Genomic DNA, 12,016 nt, shown 5'->3' with positions numbered 1-12,016 from the left:
GCGTCCCTCTCTCAAATCGCCTCTCCCCTTCCTTTACATCGGATCCCACTCCACTTCTCCCTCATACATTACGTAATTTAATCGCCTGTTTGGGCTACACTACTGGTTTGTTTGTCAGTTACGACGAAATGGGTGCTATTGCGTGCGCGGGAGGAATCCTCCCCGGGATTGATCTGGTCCAACAAAGTAGTCGTCACCGATGTTTGTCTTACCCTCGACAACTCGAGAGGCCATTTGGACTCGGAACGTTTAATAAAGACCCTCGATATCGCGGGACAGAAAATCAAAGAATGAATTCTTTGATTTTTGAGTTTAATCGAACTGGAAACTGAAATTCGATGCTCATTCGTGTCTTTTCGCGTTTTTTATTACAGTTCGGAGTAAACTCAAGTTCTAACTTCTAAGTTGACATTAGAGTTTTCGAGTTGATATTTGAAGGGCGTTTCTAAAAGTATTTCATCGAATTTTGTTTTGATGTTGTTAATATCGAATGTTCGCGTTGATGGGGACACTCGAGAGTCGCGCATGATTATTCTTTCTTTCGCAAGACGTATTTAGTGATAGCGGCACATAGATAATTAAATTGATCTCGGGAGTGAATCAGGCAACGAGACCGCTGTTGGGGTAACTCCGCGCTCGTCTTGTATGATCATGCGAAACTTGGGTTCATGGTCACCGATCTCTCTCTCTTTCTCTCTCTCTCTCTCTCTCTCTCTCTCTCTCTCTCTCTCTCTCTCTCTCTCTCTCTCTCTCTCGCTCTTTCTTCGTGGAGGTTCGAAGAAGGCTAACGTAGCTGTGACGCGAATCGATTGTGTTAAGGCCATTCCCGCATTGTCGTCATAGTAGTCAATTAAACGAGGCTCGTAAAGGAATTATTATCATTCCCTCGTTACTTGCTCTCTCTCGCTCGCTCTCTCGCCAATCGAACAATTCTTAACGAGAACGTTGGAATTCCCTCTGACATCCTGAATATGTTTTTTTTCATACTCGCTCGCCTCTTCGTCAATTAACGGAATAATCGCTTTTAATCCATTACCGACGATACCCACGGGACTAAATAGTTTCCGATAACTGAAATAACTTTAATTAAATATCGTAGTAGGCAAATGAATTCAAAGAAGCCGTGCGAAGGATGCGCCAAGCTAATTGGCTCTCGAAATGTCCTCGCTTTATCTTCAATCTCCAAATTGATTACAAAAATGTTGAGATTTCTCGATCTCCGCATGTTCTGCGAGTGCTCTAACGAATGTTTTCCTTACTTTCGTTACAGAGGAAGCCCGAAAATCAGGGAGCAGCGTACTGGTGCACTGTCAGGCAGGAGTATCGCGAAGTGCAACAATAGCGATCGCCTACATAATGAGACACAAGGGTCTGTCGATGATCGAGGCTTACAAACTCGTGAAAAACGCCCGACCGATAATCAGCCCGAATCTGAACTTCATGGGACAGCTGTTGGAACTGGAACAGGGTCTCAGGGCGACGGGCGGCGTTCCACCGGCCCAGGAGGAGCCAAAAAACTGTCATCAATGCAGGTGGAGTCATCAGTCCAACAGCGAGGAAGTCACTTCCGGTTGTAGCGTCTGAGATTCGCCGAAACGACGCTACGGGCGTCGTAAACGTCGTAAACGTTGCAGCCAATCATTTTCATCGAAATCGTGACACACGAACTATACATATCCTGTTGAAAGAAGAAATTTATATATATGTACAATGCTATATATGAAAGACGAATAAGTATACGTTTATTCGAGACTTGTAGCACGAGATGGTGTGCAAAAACGATGAAAAAATCGCATCGAACGTGAAACGACGGAAAACCAGTCAACCGAATTCCAGGCTACGTCGAGTCCAGCCTCGAACTTGTACGAAGAGACGAAGAAACGAAACTTAAGTTACTGACGACGCAGGGATTCCGAGCGCGCGAGCAGCTCGCGCGAACGAGGACGACAAACTCGTGAAAATTTCGCACCTTTGTGTTCATCATCCTAAAGAACGTGAATATAGTACTGGGAAGGAGCGGAATTGCGAGGAAGCGGAGAATATTTCGATGGAACAATGAGGATGACACTTCGGGACAGAAGTTTCAAGGTGTACTTATGATTTATCGTGCGAATTACGAATTTAACGTGAAGGAGGGAGGGGGGATCTCGAGACAGATCGAGAGACCATCGGTCCAAGTATCGAATGAATAACAAGTCTCAAGGGAAGAGCAAACAATCTGGGTTTGTCGATGACGAACGTAGGGACACACGTTGCAAATCGATTCGTTTCCTAAGTGAAGCACATCGACACTCGCTTATTCCGCTTCGAGTCTCCGCTCTCGATCGCAATTCACCCAGAAGTTGTGAGAAGAGCAAATTTCAATGTTTCCCCCCTCGGGGGGATTCGGGAGGATGCGCGAGCAAACGGAGAATTCTGGTGAAGCGCGATGTGTCGATTTCACAACCTTGAAATCGAAACGTGGATCCTTACGAGTGAAAAATATCCCCGAAGGATCTTTTCTCTTCGTTTGCCATTTTGGCTGTACATTATTTCGTGTTCCGGTAGAAAAAAAGGGGCGTCATGAAAAGGGAAAGAAAGCTGTTTGTGCTCTGTGAAAAATCATCTCGTCACGTGCGATTACGATGTTTAATCAATGTATCGTTAGATTAGAAACTTTTTTTTTCTCTTAGCGCTTAAGTTTTTCCCCTCGCAAACGCGTTCCCCCCTCCTTAGCATTTAAGGATCTGACGTTGAAGGTCCAAGCATCGTGATCTAGTCGTTTTTTTTTGTTGGGATAATACGATACGTGTTTGAGATACAATTGTGGTTACAGCAGAAAAATCCATATGGAACATTGAATGAATATATTGATATCGTTCCGACGAACGTATGCATAAAATTCGTGCATTTTCATTCTCTAATTGCACTATTTTATGCATACTTCAATACGGATATTGAAAATTTATCGCGAGAGAAAATGAGAAATATTTATATATACGTGTGCACATGATTCTGTGTATATCTATATACATTTAATAAATATTGAATGTTTGCTAGGACGTAAGAAAATATGAACCGTGAGTTCTCGTGCCTCGGACGTTTTTAAACACGAAACACTTATTCATGAATTCGCGGGATAAATGTGAACGAGCTGCGTTTGCAAGGGCGAGGGATATCAGTTAACGAGTTGAAAGACAAATTCGCCCAATGCTAAACCTTAATAATACATTTTTCGTATTGTAGAATAAAATCATAAAATTCACTAAACAAATCTGGATCCTGAGCGTTAACTTCGATCGGTTTTTCAACGACTGAAATCTTATTGAAAGCCTTATTCGAGAAAAAAAATCCCGTTCGAGTTGTGCGGGACAGAAAAAAAAGGAGAATTCAATATGCACGAGAATTAGTTTAGAATACTTGAGAGATAACAAGGAATTGATCGAAATAGCACTTGCTGAATCGTTGATCGTGTATTTGGACCGATTTTTCATTAATTTATTGCACTCGGACGAAAATCTTCGCCTGGTAACGAGTATCGAGCGGTTTAAGAAGCAAGAGAAATATTTCATTTTCTCTTTCTCACTATTTAGCTCTAATATTGATGCGGAAAAGAAAACTGAACGAAAACACGGCCTATAACGGACGATAATGGTAACTCGAAACGAGTCGACGATCGAGACAATAATAAAAAGAAAAGCGTTAATGAAAATAATTTGTATTTACGTTGCGAGCAACAGCAGCGAAAGAACAGAAAAAATAACGATCGACGATCGAATTATTTTCTCGTTCCACAAATGGGATCATTTGGATCTCCGGTTATCCGATTCCGCCTTAATTATCTCGAAACATGAAACATATCAGAACGTCGTCGCCTTGCATTAATGCTGCAAATATAAATTTGCAAACGAACAAACAAAAAGGAATATTTATAATGATGAAAACGAGAAACAACTGTACAATGACCTATAAAAAACTCGATTTCGAGAATGAGAGTGGACGCATTAATTATCATAATGACGAATAATAAGATGGATACGTAAAATGCGAGAGAACAAAAACAACTGAAATTTTACTAATTATGCTCGCTATTTTGCTCGCCTAATATCCTCAGCAGCTTCGATACGCCGCTGTTCAATATACAATATCGCGATTATTTTGTATATCCTGTATAAAAAAAAAATAAAAAATAAAAAACAATAATAATGTACAATTTTAAAGCACGGATATAAAAACAAAAGTGTAAATATAAAAGTACATCGATAATGCGGAGCGAATGAAGAGTAATGAATAATGAAAATAAGCTTCGAACGTCAACGGTGGATGACGCTGAATGAAAGAATCATTGACGACAATTACGTTTTTGCAAATGAAATAGCCAGGGATTATATGATCGAGCAAAATGTTTATCGTTGCATTAAAATAAAAAGAATTTATTTTCTATTATTTGTCAATGATCGTTATTTTGTAAAAGCGCCATCGATTTGTAAAAGCACATACAATAATCGTTTTCATCTGAATTTTAACATTTTTATTTTTCGTTTTAAAAAAAAAGCTGAAAAGAATGGTAATTATTTTTATGTAAGAATTGGAATATTGATTTTCAACGAAAAATCTTCGACCTTTATTGCGCCTCTGTGCAGCGATGTAATTATAGCGAATCTTAGACGAATGAAAAATACCAAATCTCGCTTCATGAAATAATCAACAGTTAATTGTGAGAGGAGGCAGCTTTTAATGTAACAGATCGAGATTTCTTTGCTCGCGAGAAAGTTTGAGTAATCGAAGAATATTCGGAAAGACGAAACATGCAATTATAATCGAGGGATAGAATGACAAGTGTTAGTACCTGTTGCATCGCCTGCTTTGTGCAAAGAGGACAGATGTTCATTAATTAACGTGTGTAAATATATATAAATACCTGTCTTCGAAAAGACGCACACACAAACACACACCCATACACAAACTTCAAGAATTATCCTGCTGATTGCAGCACGAATTATCGATAATAATATAAATTTGATACGAAAGCAATTGAAAATACAAAAGAGTTGGGTCGAAAAAACTGAGATAGATTTCTCACCTGATTCTGTCGTAGCAGGTGGGATCATTTTCGAGTTTACACACACACACACACACACACACACAACCGGATAACAGAGATACAAAACAAAAATATGTATAAATATAACTCTATACGATCGAATCCCAACGATTTCGTAAAATAAGCGTAGAATTTATTGTTTAGTTGCATTAGTTACGTTATACGTTGTAGTGGATAATAAGAGTACATAAAAAAACACGAGGATTAAACAAAACGTATCGCATGAATTCTATGCGCAAGTGTGAAAGCGCATGTATTGTATTATATCAAAATTCATTTAGTTATTTTATAAATAAATAAAATAATGAAAAACATGTCTATAAATGCCTTTGAGTTTATTTGAGCATTCCTAGCCCCTTTGAAAGTTCCAATTCATTCTTTTTCCCATTCTTTTGATTTTTATTTTCGTTTTTCGTTCTGGATTTTTGAAAGATGAATTCGCGATAAAAAATAACACCCCTCGACTACCTCGAACACCAGAAATTATATTCGTCATAAAAATTGATTTGTTGAGAAATAAATAAAAATACGAAGGCGATGTTGCCCTGAGGTACAATTGCTGATGGCGGTTTAAAATGAATGTTCCAACCTAAGGAACGTCAAGAATATCAAGAAAAAATATGAAGAGATTGAAACATTAATTAAACGAATTGTTATTGAGGGAAAATTCATGACAATTATTTTTATCATCAAATTCTTTATTTCTCACTTATAGTCAATAAATCAAAAAAAAATACGATTGATTGTGCACGTGCTTGCTATTCGAAATACACAAATAGACGTAATCTGCCTTTTGCGATCATTAGTCGTCGCAATCGATGTCTCGTTAAGACTGCTTCATTTTACCAGTAGCATGGTTTTCTTTTTTCTTCTCCATCTTTTTGTATTACGCAAATACAATAATAATTATTTCAATACTTGAGACACAAAAGTAATCAAATTAATCACAAGTTCGTGCAAGCCCCATTACGCAAAGAACTCCGTTATTTATGCTTTGTTTTTTTTTCTTTCAAAGACCGCTATATGATTTTTTCAACAGCAAAAAACGGAACTACTCGAAAGAATCTACAGCCTCTTGAAAATTGTACACGTTACAACGCGAGGCTCTAATGTAGGAAAGTCTATGAAATGCTTCTACATCCGAAATATCATAGCTTTGACTTTTTGAAAATTTTAACAATGTTTTTGTACATATTATCGTACTAATCGATTTATATACAACAAAAATTAACACGTGTTGATTTCGTGCGTTTTTAATGATCCTCGAAAATTGCTTTATTATCGGAGGGTTGTAAAATTTTAAGAAAATTAACAAAACTACTTTTGGAATTAAATGTTTTTTGATGAGCATTGAAAAACAACAATTTTACAACGGCAAAGAGCTCTCGCGTATTTTTTAGGAAAAGAAAAAATTAAGATTCTTCTTCTTCTGGCATCCTAAGGTTTTCTAATCGCACGAGCCCAAATTCTTTGTTTCTTAAATGCTAATTGGGTATATTTAAATGATGCATCCAGTTGAAATGTCCCATTAAATTGGGAAAATTCCGAAATACGGAATAAATTTAACTCACGATTGACAGTAAAAACTGTTTTCTACAATATTGTATCATCTCGTTGGCAAATTTCTACGGCAAATTAAAACTGAGGCCGAAATAAGAAATCTATCTCCCAATGATTCGGGATGTTGATGAAATTTTATGATTTCGGAGATTACGAGAATTGTGATGCATTTCTTCATACGAAAAAAAAATCGTCACCATCGGTAAGCGAAAATCTCAGCGAATTCTTCCTTAAAAATTATACACTAATGTTATTAAGGAGCGTTTTTCAAATCTTGTTTTCAATTGTATAAATACAATTGCTTAATCAACAACGCGTTAACAAATGGGCTCACTGTTGTAAGTTGTCGAGGCGAGTTTAAGTCATTCGAAAGAAAAAAAATTTCAACAAGTTCAGTCACTTGTGAGAGCGGCCATGGCCCTGATAAGGGCTGCATTCTCTTCGCGTAATCTGTCACGCTCAATCGTCATTTCATGCTGTTGTTGAACCAGCTGTGCTTCCAATGCCATTATCTTGTGATCCTGATCTTCCAAAAGCGCCAGAAGTCTTCGGTTTTCTTCCTGAGTACGCTCGATCAGCTGCAAAAAAAACGCTTTAGATTGAAAATTTTCCGAAATGCAGTTATTTATTCTTTTAATCCTACAACGAGATTAGACAAATATTTTTGAAAGATAACTCAAATTTGTAAGCAAATTCCCGTCCCATGAGAAAATTTTGCGAAAATATTTCTTCTCCACTCGAGTAATAAGTTCGACATTACAATCTGTTCTGAAAAGAATTGTTTGTGCACTTGAGCAAATGATCTTGTTGAAAAGTTTATGAGAAACAGTTTTGTCAGGAGCACGAATAGCTGTAAGAATAAAAAACCAGGTGGTTGATCGACAGGAACGAGAATCATTTAAAAATGTAACAGATTTACCTCTTGTGCGTTGTCACCAGTAGGTGTTGGAACTCTGGGTCGCGGTGTATTGGCGGATGTCAATCGAGGCGCATGATTACCAGAATCAGATTGATTGACGCCGTCCGACTGATTCAAAGAATCAAATTCTTCATCGTCAGCTTCGAGATCAGAATGACTGAGAGCATGAAAGAAAAAAATCAATTAATTACTCCCTGAATTTTCGTTATCAAAAACTTTTTTAAAAATCCTTTATTTAAAATAACTAGGTAAAAATTACCTTTTATTCCGTCTCTGAGTGTAAACTTTTGCCGTCCGTTCCTGAAACACAGAAATTTCATTGCTACAAATCCTCAGGCCACAAATGAATAGGGATAAACTTAATTTTGTTTTATTTATCAATTTTAATAGGTCAACAACAATATTATGTGATTATCAGAATTAACCGCATAAAATTCTGTTAGGCGAAGCGAGAAAAACAGTGAGTTATAATAATAAAGAGAATTATTGAAAAATGCATAAAAAAAATGGCCTAATCACCTCGTACCTGTAAAGCCTATTTAATTTATCATCTAGTTTGTATTCGTTATTGAACTTACTTCAATGAGCTCATGATCGAGGAACTCATAGTTTGGCGTATTGTGCTTTGTTTCAAGACCTGTTCCACCTAGTTCCTCCTCATCCTCGCCAGTACTACCTCCTGTACTCTGACGTTTCCAAAATCAGTAACAGACATCACGTTAGACACACACCGTCATATCCGGCATTCTCTCAACATTAATTAATGTTTAAATTCAAGAAAATAAACAAATCAGCGATGGGCATATCAAATTATTTATTCAAACATCCATGGATTTTTTTTTTTCAAGTGCTTGGATTGACACACAATTTAATGAATGTACACAAATGAAATTCACAGTTTTAATGAATGATTGAAAAATGATTTTGCAGAACATAGTTATGATTATTACGCACAGTCTTTGTACACTTTCGTATTCTTTTCTCTCAGTGCTTGAATTTCATTTGCACTTGTGGGTTCATTGAAACTGATAGAACGTTTTGAGCCGCACATTGAAGTTGTGAAAATTCATTGAAGAATTGAGGAACTGAGGAAAGACTCTTCTTTAAAAAGGATAGTAGAAAAATAGAGAGATGATGTGAACAACAATAGAATTTGCCCATAAGTGATGTGAATCAATATATCAATGAAATATCGACCCAAAATCATCAAGACGATTTAGGATTTAGTTTTTGTGTAAGGTGATATGAGTCGCAGTTATTGATGGAATTTGAGAGTAACAGTGACGATTTATCAGAAAGAAATGTGTATAGCGTATCCTAATGACTTAGCCTACAACGATTTCTACCTGGGAGGTGACTAGTGAACAAGCCATAAAAATTGTGGTTAAAGATGAGTCACGATCTTTACCTTTTGAGTCACGATCAAAAGTCGGATAAAATGGAATTGAAGAGACTGTGCTAAATTGCTTTCTCTTGTCAGAGAGATCAAAATGGATATTTGAAACGAGATGAATGTTTTTAAAGGGAATTTAAAAAATTTCACACTATTGACTTTTTCCAAAATCCAATAATTCATCTTTTCAACGGTGTAAAAAAAATATGAGAAGCAATGAATTTTTTAAAACAAAATTATTACTTAGATCTTGATTCGCTTTTTCCGTGCATAAGTTGGTTCAAAATCGATCAGCCCAAGTGTAATTTTGACTTTTCTGTGACCAAGGCAGCATTTTAAATTCAGCACAACCGGTAAAAAAAATGCAAGATTCGCTGAAGCTTTGCACGCAACATTGCATCTATTTTCATGAAAGCAATATTCCCATGCTGTTTTGTTCCTCAAGAAAATTCAAATGATTGGGTTTTCCCACTTACCTCGGTCGATGGCAAATGAACCACTCCTGTGCTACGACGTTTTTCTCTCAATTTCCTCCTGTCCCTCTGCTGCTTGCCTTTATTTATGTGCGTAGGCCTGTGCAAACAGGATACAACACTCGAAACGCTAAAACGATATATTCACAATAATCATTATCACTTTCGAAAAACAATGGCCGTTTAAGAGGATTATCAAGAATTTCGTAAAAAAGTTGAGGAGATAAAAGGATAAACAACTTACCGTCCGGTAGGTCTTTTTTCTAACTTTCTTATGACAGGTTTGTTCTGCTGATTTTCATGATCAGAGGGCAAAACAGTGGTAGAAGTTGGTTCACATATGCCTTGAGATTCTTCAGCGTCACCAGCATTTTCTGCAAAGAAAAGAACAATAAATAATATAAAAGAAGCGTAACACAAAGAAAACTAAGTTGAATGTACCACCATTGAAATACGAGTTACCAGACTGCAAAAAATCTCTTTAGACTGATGCATTTTTAATTTTTATAAATAATGAAGATAAAACTAATATTTGAGTTTGTTATACAATAAAAGTTGACAGTTTTTCTGCTACCCAAAAATTCAATCCTGATTAATTCATCAAAATTTGGCCCCTCGAGTTATGAAAAATTAGTGACACTTTAAATCGCTTTAAATGCTATTAAACTTTAATAGTGGAAAAGAAAACGTTTATCGATGCATTTACTAACTTTGATAACTGATTGAAGTGACATCGCCTGCTCTAGGCGGCCCGATGCGAACCCTGGCGGTTCGAATTCTGGAGCGTCTGGAGGTGAATTCAAAGTCGTTGTCAAAGTCCTCCTGACTGACAGAGCTCGAAGCCATGCCGGTTATATCGCTGATGGTAACGTTGATAATTGGGGAAAAGAAACAATTAGACGGTGAAACGTCTCGAAAACAGAATGAGAGAAAAATAAAGGAAAGAAACACAAAGAAAATGATTTTCAGCTGCAAAGGCAAAAAAAATGGAAAAAATGGTTTGCGAATGAAAAAAAAAAAAAGAAAAAAGGAGTGTCTTACAAAAAAGATCTGGACATTTGAACAAAGGGTCTCAGAGGTGATGTCTTGCGATACGTTGAGGTGAAGGGCCGGCGAAGTAATGTCTCGAGAACTGTGATGTCTCGCGATGAAAAAAAAAGTGCTTAGAAACATATGTTCGTTGCCACTTTTTTTAACTCGCTTCTCTTTCTCTTAACGATTGTGTGTTTTTTTTCTTTTCACCAGTTTGTAAACATCGTCTATAATTAGAACACAGAATAAAGTGTTGTTTAACGTTTTTCCCAATGTGAGATTAACCGTGTATGTGACAGTAATAATAATGATATTGCATTCAAGAATACGTCGAAAGTACTAATTTATTTGGCGATTTCGTCATGTCGAAACAACTGTCATACCTGCACTTCCCTCTGCGTTACTTTTGTTTCGCGCACTTATTTGCTTCTCACTGTTATTCCCACGCCTTATTCCGTATCCTCGTTTTTTCAGAAAGCCTAATTTTCTGCGTTTTTTTGTTTTCAATGGGGGTTCAGCTGCTGACAGCTATCAGTGTACTTGACAATGGCCAGATAGCAACGAATTCTTGACGTCCATAGGAAGACCAGTATATGAGATTTGCACTTGTTTGCAAGGGTATGGCGCATATTACCCACCGTGCATATTCCCCTATTCCCCATTGAAGTTTTGCATTGGCATCACTGGGCTTGAACACGAAGATTCATAGAGAGGCATGATACTGATAGAAAATATGTTTCTGTTTTACCATTCGTTATAAGCATTAAGGTGCTCTGTCACTTGTTCAGTCGGTAAAAATCCTGTTGCACGGTTTATTCCGAGTAGCTTGATATTTGAAAGAAAATATGAGTTACACGCTATTCTCATTTTATCAGAGAACAAGGTGTAACCTTTATTTTTCTCAAAAAATCAAGGGTGTCCGAGTAAACCGTGCAACCATTTTGCAGTTATCTCTCTCGCACTCACGCAAGTGATAGATCACCTTAAAAATATTGAAGTGCTGCATGAGCACTTGAATATGAATTAGTACGATTAAAGAAAATCACGTTGGATTTTTATTAGGGGAATAATAAATATTCACATATATGTCGTACATCAGTCATACACTAACAGTTTGTATATACACATGTGACCTGATGAATCGAATATATTTATTTAACATTCATTTTTGTTTATCAAGAAACATTTTTGAACATATGTACATCCATATATATAATATAACATTATATGTATATCTATCGGAATTTTTGTCTAACGAAGCACGAATTTTGCGTTTAACTATGATAACGCGTCTCTTTGTTCAACGAATGTGTACGCCGAGATTCAAAACGATAAAAGTTGTTATTAATCTCTCTGTGAACAACAAAAGATGAACTATGGGGAATTTGCGCCGTCCAAATTCCCAATCGACAAAAAATATATAGAAATCAATGGAAAAACAATCGCCATGTCGCAAATAAAAAAATATTAATTAAAATTTGATAAAAATACCTTAATATATAAATATTAGAACGCCACAAATAATGTATAATTTTAATGGATGATCATAATTTATT

General features: G+C 36.6%; 2 protein-coding genes across 3 annotated transcripts in view; one reads left to right on the top strand and one right to left on the bottom strand.

Annotated features, from left to right (window-relative positions):
* LOC122411814 (uncharacterized) overlaps nucleotides 1-5,397 on the top strand; it is a 68,872-nt gene extending 63,475 nt beyond the window's left edge. The window contains exon 6 of the mRNA XM_043420855.1: nucleotides 1,271-5,397. Within this exon, the coding sequence (XP_043276790.1) occupies nucleotides 1,271-1,584 (314 nt within the window). The 3' untranslated portion in view covers nucleotides 1,585-5,397. The remainder of the gene's footprint in view (nucleotides 1-1,270) is intronic.
* A 366-nt stretch (nucleotides 5,398-5,763) lies between these two features.
* On the bottom strand, nucleotides 5,764-11,050 carry LOC122411815 (PRKC apoptosis WT1 regulator protein-like). Of its 2 annotated transcripts, XM_043420856.1 has the most exons (9): nucleotides 10,844-11,049; nucleotides 10,470-10,687; nucleotides 10,139-10,287; nucleotides 9,673-9,802; nucleotides 9,432-9,558; nucleotides 8,141-8,248; nucleotides 7,822-7,862; nucleotides 7,563-7,719; nucleotides 5,764-7,221 (listed from the first exon to the last, which is right to left on the bottom strand). In XM_043420856.1, the coding sequence occupies exons 2-9, from the start codon at nucleotides 10,484-10,486 to the stop codon at nucleotides 7,036-7,038; spliced, it is 915 nt and encodes a 304-aa protein (XP_043276791.1). In that variant the 5' UTR covers nucleotides 10,487-10,687; nucleotides 10,844-11,049; the 3' UTR covers nucleotides 5,764-7,035. The 2 variants fall into 2 exon arrangements, with proteins under 2 accessions (XP_043276791.1, XP_043276792.1); XM_043420857.1 differs by lacking the exon at nucleotides 8,141-8,248 and having other exon boundaries at nucleotides 10,844-11,050.
* Nucleotides 11,051-12,016: the final 966 nt, after the last annotated feature.

Source organism: Venturia canescens, chromosome 6 (genome assembly GCF_019457755.1).
Source record: "Venturia canescens isolate UGA chromosome 6, ASM1945775v1, whole genome shotgun sequence".
NCBI classification, from domain to species: Eukaryota; Metazoa; Arthropoda; class Insecta; order Hymenoptera; family Ichneumonidae; genus Venturia; species Venturia canescens.
The sequence above is the reverse complement of the archived record's forward strand: the minus strand, read 5'-3'. Positions and strand labels throughout refer to the sequence as shown.

Bases quoted from the DNA above. Each gene is read 5' to 3' on its own strand.
- LOC122411815 (XM_043420856.1), bottom strand. The intron at 9,559-9,672 runs GTAAGTTGTTTA...ATATCGTTTTAG, and splicing joins GAAAAAAGACCTACCGGACG to CGTTTCGAGTGTTGTATCCT. The intron at 7,863-8,140 runs GTAAGTTCAATA...TCTGTGTTTCAG, and splicing joins TCGATCATGAGCTCATTGAA to GAACGGACGGCAAAAGTTTA.